Below are 15,420 nucleotides of genomic sequence, written 5' to 3'. Positions count from 1 at the left end.
GGAGGAAGGGAAAGGAGGAAGGAATGGGGGAGTGGGATGGGGCAGGGGGAAGAGAAGCGGGAGGGGATGGAGGAGTGGGAGAGGGGCAGGGAGAGGAGAAGGGGATGACTGTGAGTGCCACAGCTGGGGAAGCGTTAGCTCCTCGCTTCTGTGCGTCCGAGCCAGAGGTGAAGGAACAAATATGGACACCGTATAGAATCAAGCACGTGGGTTTATTACGCACAGCGCTGACGGAGAGTCACCTCGCTTATTAGGCTCAGAGACACGGCCAAACAATTGATTACAATGGATTACATCGATTTTCCACGGGCGGAGGGAAATGACGGGGTAGGCAGTCCCAAACCCCTGGGTAGGTCTAGCAGCAAGAGAAGATAAGCACAGTGGCCAATGGTCCAAAGGTTACATAATGTCTCCGCCCATGGTTTCAGGTTAACACATGACACTTAATTAGTACACAGGTGTTTTCCATTAAACAATATATAAAGTGTGTTAGTAGAAAATATATATATGTTGAATTCTGATTTGGAATCCATAGATAATGAAGTAGCTCCCTTGATTGTCCAACAGGTACACACCTAGGAGTTAAAGCAAAAGGACAAATGAAAAGTAACTAGCAATAAAGGTTGTCTTTTAATTATTCATTTGTGTTTCTAAGGCAGGTACTGGCAATGGCTTGGAGGAGAGGTGCACGTCTGTGAGAGGGAGGATATCATATCTCATACTGATATGTCTGAACCTCTTCCATAAACTCAAGGCTGGTGTGTAGGAAGGCATCTCTTCTACAGAAGAAACAGGGCCCCTTTCATTCCCATGGTCTGTTCGCAACTTTGAGATAAAGCCCCCAATTATAATTTCCACCTGGCTTCTTGCTGACCAAGCTTATCTTAGCGAAAAGCAAGGTTGTCCTTTGTTCTGCTTCTTAGCTAATATTGTTCACTATTTGCTAGGCCTCTGTCTTCTTGACAAAACTCTGGATTTTGGGCCTGTAAAAAGAGCTGACACAGTCTATATATCAGGTTGTAACATAAACAGCATATGGATTTTAGCCCTTCAAGAGGTGTCCGGAGAAATGGTGGTGGGGGGGGAATATGTCCCCTCACTAGACACAGCTACATGTCGCCTCTGGGGGGGGATGAGCAGGCTGCAGCTGCCCTGTAAGTCTCGTCTCTGCGGGGGGAGAGCTGGTGTGGGGTGGAAATGTGTCCTGTGGGCGGTTTCCCAGCGAGGGTCCCCATGGCAAGGGGGGTAGGATCACCCCTGCTCTGGACTGCCTGGGAGCAGGCGTGGAGGGGCATGTGCCTGACTGGGCACCCACAGCAGGCGGGGTGATCTGTATATTCAGAGCCCTGCATGGACACAAAATTATGGATCCGCGGGTGCCAGAAACAACGTGCATCCGACCCGTGACCCGCATCAACACCCGCATCAGCCAGCCGGCTCACAGGGACTAGCGGGGGGGTGTGTGGTCTTGCAGGGAAGAGGCGGTGCGAGGGCGGGGGTTGGGGGTAAGGGCAGCATGGGGCAGGAGGCGAAGGGGCAGCCCCATCGTGTTCTGCTCCCAGGGGCGATGCGGGACTCACAGACACTGATCGGGCACGCCTAAAATCAATTGAAAAGTGGCTGGGTGGAGCTCACAGAAATTAGACTTGAGCTTGCTGTGTGTTGTTTCAATAGATTGCGTGGTACTTTCAGTTTCCGTATTACTGCATCGCAGATTTACAGGAAGAGAGAGAGACACACACACACACACAGAGATGGCTGAAACACAGAGGATTAGCATATTTCTTTAACTTCTTCGTGATGGTCCCAGGAGTGGAAGGAAGAGTGGAAGGTAAGAGATTTTTTGCTCCAGGGTGGGTTGGTGAAATTGATTGCTGGTGTCATTTTAGCAGCTTCTTCGTGTCTGTAAGTTGACGGCACAACTGACTGAAAATGGCTGCTATGAAGGGCTCCCTGAAAACAGCTTCTAGATCGGGGTGAGCAAACTTTTTGGGCCGAGGGCCATATCTGGGAAGAGAAATTCTATGGCGGGCCACGAATGCTCACAAAATTGGAGTTGAGGCATGGGGTGGGGGTGGGGGCTCTGGTTGGTGGTGCGGGCTCCAGGGTGGGGCCAGAAATGAGGAGTTCAGGGTGTGGGAAGGGGCTCCGGGCTGGGGTTGGGGAGTGGGATGCGGGGGGGAGGTGAGGGCTGCGGCTGGGGGTTGCAGGCTCTGGGGTGGGGCTGGGGATGAGGAGGTTGGTGTGCAGGAGGGTGCTCTGGGCTGGGATTGCGGGGTCTGGTGGTCGGAAGAGGGATCAGGGCTGGGGCAGGGGGCTGGGACGTGGGGAGAGGCTCAGGGGTGCAGGCTCTGAGCGGCGCTTACTGCAAGCGGCTCCCGGAAGCAGCGGCATGTCCCCCCTCCAGCTCCTAGGCAGAGGCGCGGCCAGACAGCTCTGCATGCTGCCCCGTCTGCATGCAGCGGCCCTGCAGCTCCCATTGGAGCAGGGCCATTGGAGCGCATAGGAGCTGGAGGGGGGCCATACCACTACTTCTGGGAGCCGCATGGGACCCTCCGCCCCGGCTGGGGTGAGCAGGATGGGAACCCAGGGCTGCAGTGTCTGTGTCTGTGTCCCCAGGGGCTGGTGTCTGGAATGCAGCTCATCAGAGCATTTTATCTCCTTTTCTTGCAGATGCAAAATGGTCAGAAGCAGAGTGGGAATGAGCCCTGGCTGGTCACTGCTTTTGAAGGCTCTGTGGACTCTCTATGGTAGGTACTTCCTGCTTCACTCTCCTGCCTCTTTCGTGGGATCTGGGATCGCTTTAATTGTCCATTTCCCTACTGGGTTTGCCCCCCGCCCCTTTTTTTTAGCTGGTCCCAGTTTGTGCCAATGGCGCCGTTTCCAATGGGGGGGGTCCCGGGGGCCAACTTTAACGGTGATTTCAAGGGGCTACTTAGGCACCTGAAAACTAGGTTTTTTGCAAAAAGAAAAGGAGGACTTGTGGCACCTTAGAGACTAACCAATTTAGTTTTTTTGCAGATAATAAGTTAGAAATTCGCTGACAGGAGCCCTGTATCTAAGTCTTTCTACAAGAAAGAAAAATATAGATACCAACACCAACTAAAGCCATATCTGAAGTTTATATATAAGTTTAGAACAATCAGGAGATAATACAGATTTTATTTGCATATGAATTTTAAGTTATTTTACAGATATAATTAAAAATACAATTTGCAAATAATTGTACAATCTGCACAGTGTCTAAAATTACGTGTTTAGCTAATTTTTTTAAATTGGCACGGCAAAGGTGAGCACAAGCTAAATTTACGTTCTAGAAGGGTCCTGTCATGGGCGGTGGGTAATGGAGGTGCCTCCCCAAACCCCCACTAATGCTCACTGCCATAGCCCCAGGACCGGGCCGCGGCGGGGCTCAGAGCTCCCCTAGCAGCCTGGGCTCAGGGCTCCTCCGTGAGAGGGGGTGTGTGTGGAAGGGGCGGAGTGGGGGCGGGGCATTGGGCGGAAGGGGCAAGGCCTTGGGTGAAAGGGGTGGGGAAGGGGGCTAGCCTCCCCGAATGGGGGGATGCACGTGCCTCCCATGGAAACTATTATTTGATTGTACCCCATTGAACAATGGATGACAAAGCACAATAGGGTAATAAAAGTAATAATGATAATTGCTCCAGCCAGGACAGGTTAGACATTTCAGATCTCACTACTGAAAGAATTACATTTAAGCATAAGAGAGAAATAAAATGATGAACCGCACAGAGCAGCCAAACAGCGAAAATCGCAGGACGGTAATCCTTAAACTTTGGAAGAATAGAATTCCAGAGAACATATCTGCCTTGCGCATTTCGACAGGAAGTACCAGGAAGTAACTGCAACAACAACACAAGTGTGTGTGTGACACTGTGCGTTGGGGAGTGTGGGAGGGAGGCGGTGTGTGCCCCGCGTGAGTGCGTCCACGCGCTTTAAGTCTCCTTAAGACCAGCACCCAGGAGCTGAACACTTTTCAGTCCCGCAGCAGCTGCAGCTCCCACTCCTGAGCCCGGGGCACCGGCCCAGACAGGCTCCCTGCCCCCCGCCCCGGCTCAGCGGAGACCCACGTGGGCACGGCCACCTCTGGCGTCGGGCGAGCCACCGAACTGCTTCCCAAAGAAGGGGAGACTGCCGCAGCGGTGGGGTCTGGATGGCCAGAGAGCAGCTGGCAGCTCCTGGCAGGGTGCCCAGGTCTGGGAGAGGTGGCGATGGTGGGGCTAAGGCAAATTTTGGGGTGGCTATAGCCCCTGCAAACCTCCCCCCGCCCAGGGCCACGCTGTATGTCGGTTATGTACGTGCTGTTCCATTGATACAGTTATACTGGGACAGCCCCTAGAGCACATGCCCCGACTACGATGTAAAGCTGCCAAATACCAGCCTCGTGCAGCGTTACTGGGTCGCAGCATGTCAGGCCCTGGGTCGCCTTGCCCAGCACCCAGGGACCCTCGCGGCTCTGCTCAGCCCTGCCAGTCAGGCTGTTAAAGGTCCCGTGGGCGGTGCTGCCCGGCTAAGGCAGGCTAGTCCCTACCTGTTCTGACACCACGCTGCGCCCGGAGCTGGTCCGACTTCTAGGGAGTTGGGCCACGGGGCTCCACGCGCTGCCCCTGCCGTGAGCACCGGCTCTGCACTCCCATTGGCTGGGAACTGGCCAATGGGAGCTGCGGGGGGGGGGCAGTGACTGCGGGCAAGAACAGTGCGGAGCCTCTTGGGTGCCTCCACCTAGGAGCCGGACCTGCTGCTGGCCACTTCCGGGGCGCAGCGCAGTCCGTGGTGCCAGGACAGGCGGGAAGCCTGCCTTAGCCCCCTGCTGCGCCGCTGACCAGGAGCCCCCGGAGGTAAGCCCACGCCCGAACCCCACGCTCCAATTCCCAGCCCTGAGCCCGCGCAAAACCTGGATCCCCTTCCTGCACCCCTCATCCCCGGCCCCACCCCACAGCCCTCACCCCACACCCCAACCCTCTGCTGGGGATGAGCCTCTCTCACACCCCAAACCCCTCATCTCCAGCCCCACCCCTGAGCCCCTCCAACACCCCAAACCCCTCATGCCCAGCTCCGTTGAGTCGTGGGCATGAACAATTTTCTTCAGCTGGGTCCCCAGAAAAATAGGTTTAAAACCACTGGTCTAGGGTATTCCCCTTCATATACAGGAACTAGCTACACTGGTTTGAAACCCGTTTATACTACTGCAGCCATGTCTACACTACACACTTGTGCCCGCACAGGCTCTGTCTACACTGTGAACTGGGCGTCCCATTCCCCAGCTCGCGGCAGTTAAGTGACAGCTGGGGCGAGTATAGAAAGCAGGGTACGTGCAGTCATACAGACAGCAAGAGCTGCAGCCTGTGGGCACATACTCAGCCTGGCTAAGCCGGGCCTCTGCTGCCGTCACTTGTCCTGCCGCGGCCCTGCAGCTTATTTATACCCCCTACACTGGGTCTAGTTAACGTCTACAACCCGCGAGTGTAGACGCAGGTTCGGTCTGCACTAGGAGCACTTGGCCAGGCTACGATCCCAGCAGAGCACTCCTCGTGTGGCCCGGCCCACAGCATAGTGCAGTAAAACCATCCCCTGTGAGCGCAACAAGCCAGATCCATACCCCGATTGGCTGGGATAGCTGTGTCCACAAGGGACTTCCTCCAGCCCAGCTGGGTTAACAGAGGAATTGTACCTGGCAGTGCTCTGATGCTTTTTGTTACCAACTAGTAACTGTGCACTGGCCATGTGTCTCTGGGAATGGGAACCTCCTTCCATGGATGCACGTGTCCGATGGTGGCAGGCTTTTCAGCTAGTCAATGCCGATATTTGGGGAGGGCTTGGAAATGGGGGTTCAAGGTGAAAGGCTCCCACACCTACCTTTGCTTCCCTTTAAGGAGTCGCTGGAGCACGGCCATCCATCACAGCTCAGGATGGCGAGGACGTCACCCTAGACTGCACCTTCGACCACATACCGGAGGTAAAACTCCATCGACTGAACATCACCTGGAAGATGCAAAGAGCCGAGGGAGCAGATCTCCTGGTTCACAGCTACTATGGGCAGACAAACCTGTGGCAGGGACAGGACAAAGCTTACGGGGGCCGAACACAGCTGTACCCGGAGGGAATCCAGAAAGGAAACGCGTCCCTGCGACTCAGGGCCGTGCGCGTCCAGGACGAGGGCTCCTACTTCTGCTACATCACCTCTGAGCTGGGAGCCTGGTCCGAGGAGATTTCACTGGCAGTGCTAAGTAGGTTTCCTCCGCCTGTGTCCCTGTCAGAGCATCTGAGACCCACTCACTCGCTGTGTACAATGTGATCCCCAGCAGAGCCAGGTCTGGTTAACGCCCCACAACCCCCCAGTGCAGACACAGGCCATGTCTGTGGTAGCAGCGTTTGGCCTTGACTTTCAGCCACTGTGTAGCCTTGTGTTCTTCCCCATAGGTTTAGCCCACACAAGCGCAGTGCTTGCCTTTGTCCCCCGCCAGCGGCCCTATCACCTAAAGAGACAATAGCCTCCTAGCGGTATCAACTGTTGGAGTTGTTCCTTCAGTTCATATGACAGCGGTGCATGCTTTTGGTTCCAAAGGTCACGGGTTCAAATCCCCCTCACAGCCCAGGAGGAGCACTGGTAATGTTCTAGGCCTTTCTGTGGGTGTGGATTTTGAAGGAAATGGTACGTGGGTGCAGACGTTTTACTGCAGAGAAAACGCGAAGGTGTATAACCCTGTTGGTCTTCTTGGTAACCTGGGAGGTCTGTGTGCGTTGTTCGGCGTGTGCTGTGTGAGCATTGTGCGTGTGTGTCATGTAAGTGTGGTGGGCTTGGAGAGTTGTGACGGCGGTGTGACTGTGTGTAGTGGGCGTGCGGGGTGTCTGTTGTGTTGTGTGCATGGTACGAGTGTGGCATGTTCGTATGGGTTACTATGGCTGGTTGGTTTCTATAAAATAGAACGGAAAATGCGACCGACAATTGCCTCTGGAGCTGGGGTAAATAATTCTGAGCCAGGTTTCTCCATAAGGGAAACGTGAAATGAAGTCCCCTATCGTGGCTCAGCTGGGGCAGGACGTCACCCTGAACTGCTCCTTTGAAGCTGGATTAAACCGCCAGTTGTTGAACATCACCTGGAAGAAGGAAGAAGCCGAGGGGCCGGATCTCCTGGTTCACAGCTATTATAACGGGATGGACACGTTGCAGAGACAAGAGGTCACTTACAGGAACAGAACACAGCTCCACCCGGAGAGATTCCCTGAGGGAAATGCGTCCCTGACGTTAAGGAGAGTTCGCAGCCAGGATGAGGGATTCTACATCTGCCATGTCAAGCCGGAACTGGGACGGTTTTCTGTGCGGATGCAAGTTACAGTCGAAGGTACGGGACAGTGTATAGTACAAGCCCTGAGGGGTTTTCCTACACTTGAGAAAAGTGCATGAGGTTAGCTACCTCGATGTAACCTTAACCTTTTCCCCAGCCTTGTCAGGTTCTAGCTCCATAGATCTGGTCCAGGCTGTCCCTGCTTCCCCATAGGGTTAATATGAGCCATATGCGCATTGCTGGCTTCTGAACCCCGCCATAGCCACACAAGCAAGAGGCCTTGCGGATACCTCAACTAAAGCTGCTGCTTAACGTGCAGTGGCAGGGGAAAAACGAACCAGACGCTGGCTGCACAAGAGATGGGAAGGAAAATACTAAGATTATGCCAATAGCATCCAAAAGTTTTTATTTTGTTTTCTGTTTGTCTTTTACAGGCATTGTGAGTGACCAGCTATCATCAGTTGTGTACTGGGTCTTCTTGTGTTTACCTCCGTTAGCAATTATAACATATATTATTATTAAGAAGCACCATCCCTCCCTGCTGCGGAAATTAAGGACTTTTCAGTTTTGGCCCCAACAGAAACAGCAGGAGGGCAGAGACCAGCCTGAGTCAAACTTGTTGACAGCCAGTGAGTCAGAAAAGCCAAACACACTCCTGCCACCACCTGGCTACTCCTTACAGGTGAGGCACAAGACATGTTTGTTTCCTTCCTGTTTGCATATATTGGGGGTTCCCAGTTCTGCCAGATAGAGCAAACCCCTCTGGAAAGGCTTTTCAAAAGGGCCTTTCAATAGGAATTGTGTTCCTCAGTCCTTAAGATGCTTTTGGAAATCCTGCCCTTCAACTCCATTAATAACGTGGACCGTGTCTCACAAGAGGTTGCAAGGGTAATTTCGTGAATGACTGGGAGATGCTCAGCTGCTACTGAGAAGGAGGGCTATGTAGTTGCCCTATTTGGCACAGAACAGATAGACCACCCACGTACCCAGAGCAGCTGCATCACATGTGATGCATTTAGGTCATCGGGGAAGAGAGAAATACACAAAGATAGCCAGGAGGGAAGTCTGGTGCTGTAACAAGGTGTTAGTTTCATAGAAAGTCCCCTTGCTATGATTCCAAACAAGCCACATGACATGCACAGCACAGCTGGGGATCCACAGCTCCTAACACAGATTTTCTTTCCTCTCCCCAAATGTGAATCTTTTCTAGGCAACAGACTTGAACTCACAGCCCTATGGAGAGGTTACCACCAGATGCCCTGGAGGCTCTCGAGTAATGGAACATGGTGACACACAGTCTTCCAGCTCCTTGGGTAAAATACTGTGTTTTTCATGCTTTGGGGGTTTATACCCAAATCAGCCTCTGGCCCTAGCAGGACTTGATAGTTAGCTGAATTAAGACGGGACAAAGCCACTCGTTTATTAGGATGAGGAATTGTTCAAGCTGGTAGAAGATAGAGGACAATGTGCCAGATCTGGAACTACATTGATTTAAACCAGCTCAGGATCTGACCCTGGGCACTTCAGTATGCTCGGGAGGGCAAGTCAGGAGATCACGATTAACATTTTCAAATGTGCCAAAGTGACTTAGGCGCTTGAGTCCCATTTTGCAGGATGACTGCGGCACTTTGGAACCTAATTCCCCATGATTCTCAGGGAAAGCAGAACTGATTTAAGTGACAGGCAGGACTAGTTCTACCATCCAATTATTGGGGAGGGGGAGAATTGAGTAATTTGGGCCCCCCGGGATATTGCTATTTTTAAAAAACAAACCACTTTCCAGGAGTCCAGAGGCTAACTCAATCCCTGGGAAATCTTAGAAATTAAGAATTTAAAAAAGTAAAATTTGGCCTCAGTGTTGGTATTTTGCTGTGATTTATGTAAAGGGTGAAGCCTCTTCAATCTGCCATAATTCCACTGCTTAACACTGGGTAACTTTGTACATAAAAGGGCTGTCCTGATGATGGGTTGGGGGCCCTTGAAAATTGTTTTTCTTTGTGGGGTGGGAAGGGGGACAAATGTGCCAGGCCTGGTGAAAGAACAACCAGGCCCCACAAATCCAGAGCTTCTAGAGAATTCAGTAAAGATTTGAGTGCTTTGCTGAATCAAGGTCATAATGAGCTGGAGCTTTCGCATGTGACAAAAGCAGCCTTCCTTAAATGTCATCAGAATCTTGTTGCCTATTGACTGGAGATCGTATTGAGTGTATCTGTTGGTTCTGATTGTATACTGCCTGTGGAAACGAATCTATCCATAACTGAAATGTGTCATTCCCTTTCCTTAAGACTGGCAGCCAAAGGAGCATGAACAACAGGGAAGAGCTGCTACAGATGTGGTTTGGGAAGATTTCGACATGCTCTCTGAAGGAGACATTGCAGAACTGAAAGCTGCTGTTGCAACAAATAACCCGTCAGGGCTGGCTTCCGCGCTGCAAGAGGTCAGTGAGGCCGTCAAGAATGCAAAGCTCGAAGTTGCTGTAGTCGGAGAGACGGGATCTGGAAAGTCATCTTTTGTCAATGCCACCCGGGGTTTGAAAGAACAGGATACAGGTGCTGCTGATACTGGGGTGATAGGAGGAATCATGGTGGAGCCCAAGGCTTATTCACATCCCAAACACCCCAACGTAATGCTATGGGACCTGCCAGGGATCGGGACAAGGAATTGTCCCTCAGACACTTTCCTTAAGCAGCGTCACTTCAGACAGTACGACTTGCTCATTGTCATCTCCTGTGAGCGCTTCACAGATACCGACACCAGACTTGTGGAGGAGATTCAGATGCTGGGCAAGAGGTTTTACTTTGTCCGTTCCAAAGTGGACTCGGACGTGTTGTCTGCACAGAGAAGAAACGGCTGTGAGGCGAGCGCCCTGCAGATGATCAGAGAGGACTGTATATCGCGCCTGGGAGGAGAGAAAGATGTTTTCCTTATATCCAGCTGGGACCCTGACAAGTTTGATTTCCCCCACCTGCAGCAAACGTTAGCCAAGGAATTCCACAATCATAGGGCGCGTGCTTTGCAGCGGGCTCTCTCAAAGAGTTCTTTACCCATTTTGCAAAAGATAAAAGTGACATTGTAGGAGCCGACATGGGGCCAAACTCTACCCAGGTAGCTCCAATTTACGCCATCAGAGAATTTGACCCATGTCCCATTTTTTTGTGTTCTTCTGCCAGAAAAATCAGGTGCCTATGCTTTATTAGGAGTCCACTGGCCAGGGAGTCACAGTTCCTTCCCCGCTCCTCTGGAGGGTTGGTGTGATGGTCTGGGAAGATGTCTACAGACCTTCTGAATTCTGGGTGGAGCATGAAATTGTGTCACCCTGTCGTAGAAAGCCAGATCCACCTCTGCCGACAGTGCACGCAGCCGGAACACGCCGGGAAGACACTTGACGTTCAGCCATGGCACTTCGTCCGCACTAGCTCTGCTAAAGAGCTGCAGCCTACGGGAGAACAAAACAAAACAAAACAGGTTTATCGTCCCTGTCCAGAGGGAAGGGAGAAAATACAAAGGAAGAAAAAAAAAAAAAAGGGTCCAAGGCACCAGCTCTTAGTGCCCGGGTCAATTGACTTGGATGTGCACTGCAGGGTTAAGAATAGACATGCCCGCTTGGCAAGTGCACTATTTACAGAGGGCGGGCACCTGCCCACCCCCCACCCCAGGTCCGTATCACAATGGCGTGCAAACAGGAGAGGAACTGCGAAGGCCGTGGGTGGGGGCTGAGAAGTTGCTGCTGGCACAAGGCTGTCCCCACCCCCACCCCGCCTCTCCCACTCCGGGCTGTGGGAACTGTAAATTCCCCAGCTTTGTCGTCGCAGCTGAGAACTGTCCGTATGGCTCTGTGCGCCCCCACCCGGAGCAGAGCGGGTATAATGAGTTCCCCACATGCCCCCTCCGGCTGGGTGGCTGAGAGCCTGGGCGCCCATCAGCCCCCCCAGCCAGCATCAGCGCTAGCAACCTGGCACCAGAGGGCACTCAAAGCCCTTCCTGTGGGGAAATAGCTCCTCGTTCCCCCGCTGGTGGGATGGGAGCCAGGGGAGGGCAAGTCCTGGCCAGCCTTGGCCCAGAGAAGGGACCTGGTGCGTGCTGATCTCCACGAGTCTCCCCCACAAAGCCAGGCTGTTTTATTTCCACTGTCACCGTCGGTGCTGCCCTGAGACGTTCAGTCACTCCTGGTGGAAATCAGAGGACGTTATTGTCCGTACCTTGGCGTCTCCATCAGCAAATACAAATGGTTTCTTTCTGAAATTCTTCTATGGACCTCTGGGACTTTTTTTTTTTTTTTTAAACGGTTCCTGTAGGGGTCTTAATCCTCTCTGGTTATTACAGCCTTAGAAGTGGTTGATTTCCTAACTTCCTTAATATGCGAGTATGCGCTAGAAAGGACGTTGTTTAGAGGGCAAATTTTCTTAACATTTAAGAGGTCTAGTGTCATATTGTATTTTCATTAAGGCACAGTTAAGAATGATCCAGTTGGGTCATTGTTAGTATATAGCTGGTTTGTCAGCCTGAGAGAGAATTTTGGGTTTGATTTTTGATACTTTTATATCCTTACTAATATGTGCGAACAAAGACAATGTGTGTTGCTTCTGCCTGGACAAATGGGTTTGGTAGTATAACGGGAAGAGATAAGGGATAGAGCTAAAGCGTTACAGGGCATGGTGGGAGAGTAATATATGCGCATACACTGAAAGGCTGCCTGGCTCCTTTCTCAAGCCAAGGTCAAGCAATTAGTTAGGAGGGGCAAGAGGGATGGGGGAGACATAAGAAACACTAAAAGCCTGGCCTTGGCCAGAAAACAACCTCACTCCTTACCCCTCCCATGGGATACAAAAGAGGTGGGACGAAGACCCCAGACTCACGACACCCCAAAATGGAACATGACCATAAGTTGTAAGGGGTGTGACTAGGGTTGAGCACAGCAGGTATATTGGGGCCTGCTAAGAAGGAGATGGTGGGAATGGGGAACAGGGACACAGGTCCAGCTCTGCAGCGTCAGAGCTGGGAAGGGGGAAACAGACTCTGCCAGCATGTAGAGCTATGGATATGCTTGCTTGGAACTAATGCCAATAAACATTGCATTGGCTGCACTTCGGACTTCTGGTCTTCTGCTTTCTGCATGAGAGACAAGAACCAGGGGAGGGGGTGAAAGGAAACCCCTCTAACATCACTGTAGATACATACTTAGGATTCCTATATTACGTAAAAAGAAAAGGAGTACTTGTGGCACCTTAGAGACTAACCAATTTATTTGAGCATGAGCTTTCGTGAGCTTTTCACGAAAGCTCATGCTCAAATAAATTGGTTAGTCTCTAAGGTGCCACAAGTACTCCTTTTCTTTTTGCGAATACAGACTAACACGGCTGCTACTCTGAAACCTATATTACGTAATAGAACTGAAGAGTTTCCAGAGGCTAAAAGTTCAATTTTTAAATTCATTTTCCTTTACGCTGGAGAAATATCAAATGCATTGTAGAAATAGATTACAATGTTTAAGACTTTATTTCTAGTTACTGAATAACTTAAGAAAAGAAAACACATGGCCACTGGAAAAAGTCATATTTTTATATATTGGAAATACACCTTCAGATGTGTCAGAGCTGATGGGAAACCCATGTTGGCCAATCTATTGTAATATTTTCTTTCCAATTATCACTTTAAAAGCTTTTTGACTATCCTTTTTGTTTAGATAGTGCCAAAACTAATTCGTTCTTTAATTTGTTAGTCATTCCATGTTTCAGAAGCATGTTTGAGGAGAAACACAACTACTTTAGACTTCATAACTTTTTCATAAGAAATGAGATTCACAAATTAAAAGTGCATATATTTGCTTGCTTATAATTTTTGCAAAAGTAATATAAATGAAAATAAACAAGTGTGCGGGTGTTTGTGGGAGATTGGTGTGACGTGGTAATGACAATGATATTGAGCAAATATTCTGCATGAATGTTATTTGCTGGTTAAAGTTATTAGTTCTTGTATTAAGGCTCCAAAACTGGTAAAGGAAAGTAACTGCAAAGTAATGCACATTGGAAAACATTATCCCAGCTATACATACAAAATTATGAGGTCTAAATTAGCTGTTACCATGCAAGAAAGATCTTGGAGTCATTGTGGATAGTTCTCTGAAAACATCCACTCAAGGTGCAGCGGCCGTCAAAAAAGCAAACAGAATGTTGGGAATGATTAGGAAAGGGAAAGATAAAAGCGAAAATATCATAATGCCTCTATAGAAATCCATGATACACCCACATCTTGAATACCATGTGCAGGTCTGGTCGCCCCATCTGAAAAAAGATATATTGGAATTGGAAAATGTACAGAGAAGGGCAACAAAAATGATTGGGGGTAAGGAACGGCTTCTGTATGAGGAGAGATTCACAGGACTGGGACTTTTCAGCTTGGAAAAGAGACGATCAATGGGGGTTATGATAGAGCTCTATAAAGTCCTGATGGGTGTAGAGAAAGTAAATAAGGAAGTGTTATTTACTCCTTCACATAACACAAGAACTAGGGGTCACCCAATGAAATTAATAGGCAGCAGGAGGAACAAACAAACAAACAAACGGAAGTATTTCTTCACACAACCCACAGTCAACCCATGGAACTCTTTGCCAGGGGATGTTGTGAAGGCCAAGACTATGATAGGGTTCAAAAAAGAACTAGATACATTCATGGAGGATAGGTCCATCTACAGTTATTAGCCAGGATGGACAGAGATGGTGTCCCTAGCCTCTGTTTGCCAGCACTGTTTTTTTCATTCCCTCTGGGGCACCTGGCACTGGCCACTGTGGGAAGACAGGATACTGGGCTAGATGGACCTTTGGTCTGACCCAGTATGGCCGTTCTTATGATATTTCCAGGCTTGGCTAGGAATATCTTGCTGTATTATCTCCGGATTGTTCTAAATGTACATATAAACTTAAAATATGGCTTTAATTGGTGTTTGTATTTATTTTTTTTCCTTTCTTTATATAGGAATTAGGTGCAGTGCTCCCGTCAGCTAATTTCTAAGTTGTTATCTCCCAAAAACACTTGAGTTTTCAGGTGCCTGAGTAGCTCCTCGAATCAAAGTTAAAGTTGCCCCCGCCCAATCTAAAATGGCACTGCTGCCAGACACACAGCCAGAGACAGCCGAGATCTGGGCCCAGTCATGCCAGGCACTGCCCAGACACACAGCCAAAGACAGTTCCTTCCCCTAAGAGTTCAGAAACAGACAAAAGGTGGGAGGGGAAATGGAGGCACAGAGTGAGACCCCAAGCAGGCCAGAAACACACCCTGCGTCTCCTCACTCCAAGGCTAGTGGGCTAAAAAAAACCGGCATGACTCTCTTCCTCTCAGTCTTTTAGCTCCGCTTCCTTGTTCACCACTCAGCAGCAGGATCCGTGCAGCCTGGGATGGGGCGTTCCCGGGGGGCTGCCCAGGTCCTGGCATCTCAGCTCAGCGGCAGCGTTACGGGACGAGAAATCTGGGCCTGGCAGCTGAGCCACCTGTGTGGTCGCTGTGGGAGCTGCTGCTGCTTTCCCCGCAGCGCTAGGGACGCCTTTGCACAGTGGGGGCAGAGCCAGGGGCGTGCAAATTTCTGCACCCTCGTGCTGTTCTCCTCTGTCCCAAGCCTCCTGCCAGACTAGCCTGGGGACCTCGAGATGACGGTTGCTGATAGAAACACCATGTGTATCGTTATTAATGCTGTAGATTTCCAGGCTAGGAAATGGGTCTGAGTCCCTCACTTGCTGTTCGGTCTGTGTTACACCTCCCTCTGCACCCTGAGCCAGCCAGTCCCCACCTGGGGCCAGATTGGGGCTGGCGCCTCGTAGAGGGAAAAGGCCCCATTTCCCATTCCCCACTTCCCGAGCCAGTCATTTCAAGCAATAGCATTACAAACCGGGCGATAGCTGATGGTTTATACCTTTAAAAGGTAATTGCTTAGCCTGCTCACCGTAGGTTAGCAAGACGCGAATACAGTGTGTCTGTTCACTAGCCTGTGTGTTCCCCTCGTCAGACTTGGTTTATACTCCACTAAACAGGCATCTTTCGGGACTGAGCGTTTGTGTTTCCGAACCTTGTCACTCACAGAAGACTGCATTAATTCAGGGCTGGTGGATGGGTCAGTGCTGGATCG

General features: G+C 50.6%; 1 protein-coding gene across 1 annotated transcript; it reads left to right on the top strand.

The window, feature by feature from the left end:
* The first annotated feature begins 1,605 nt into the window (after window positions 1–1,605).
* Window positions 1,606–12,529, top strand: LOC144280010 (uncharacterized). Its single transcript, XM_077841701.1, has 7 exons — window positions 1,606–1,831; window positions 2,674–2,750; window positions 5,892–6,245; window positions 7,014–7,361; window positions 7,739–7,986; window positions 8,515–8,617; window positions 9,590–12,529. Exons 2-7 carry the CDS (start codon window positions 2,681–2,683, stop codon window positions 10,378–10,380), a joined length of 1,914 nt encoding a protein of 637 aa, XP_077697827.1. The 5' UTR covers window positions 1,606–1,831; window positions 2,674–2,680; the 3' UTR covers window positions 10,381–12,529.
* The last annotated feature ends 2,891 nt before the right edge of the window (window positions 12,530–15,420 follow it).

Source organism: Eretmochelys imbricata, chromosome 24 (genome assembly GCF_965152235.1).
Source record: "Eretmochelys imbricata isolate rEreImb1 chromosome 24, rEreImb1.hap1, whole genome shotgun sequence".
Taxonomy (NCBI): Eukaryota; Metazoa; Chordata; order Testudines; family Cheloniidae; genus Eretmochelys; species Eretmochelys imbricata.
The sequence above is the reverse complement of the archived record's forward strand: the minus strand, read 5'-3'. Positions and strand labels throughout refer to the sequence as shown.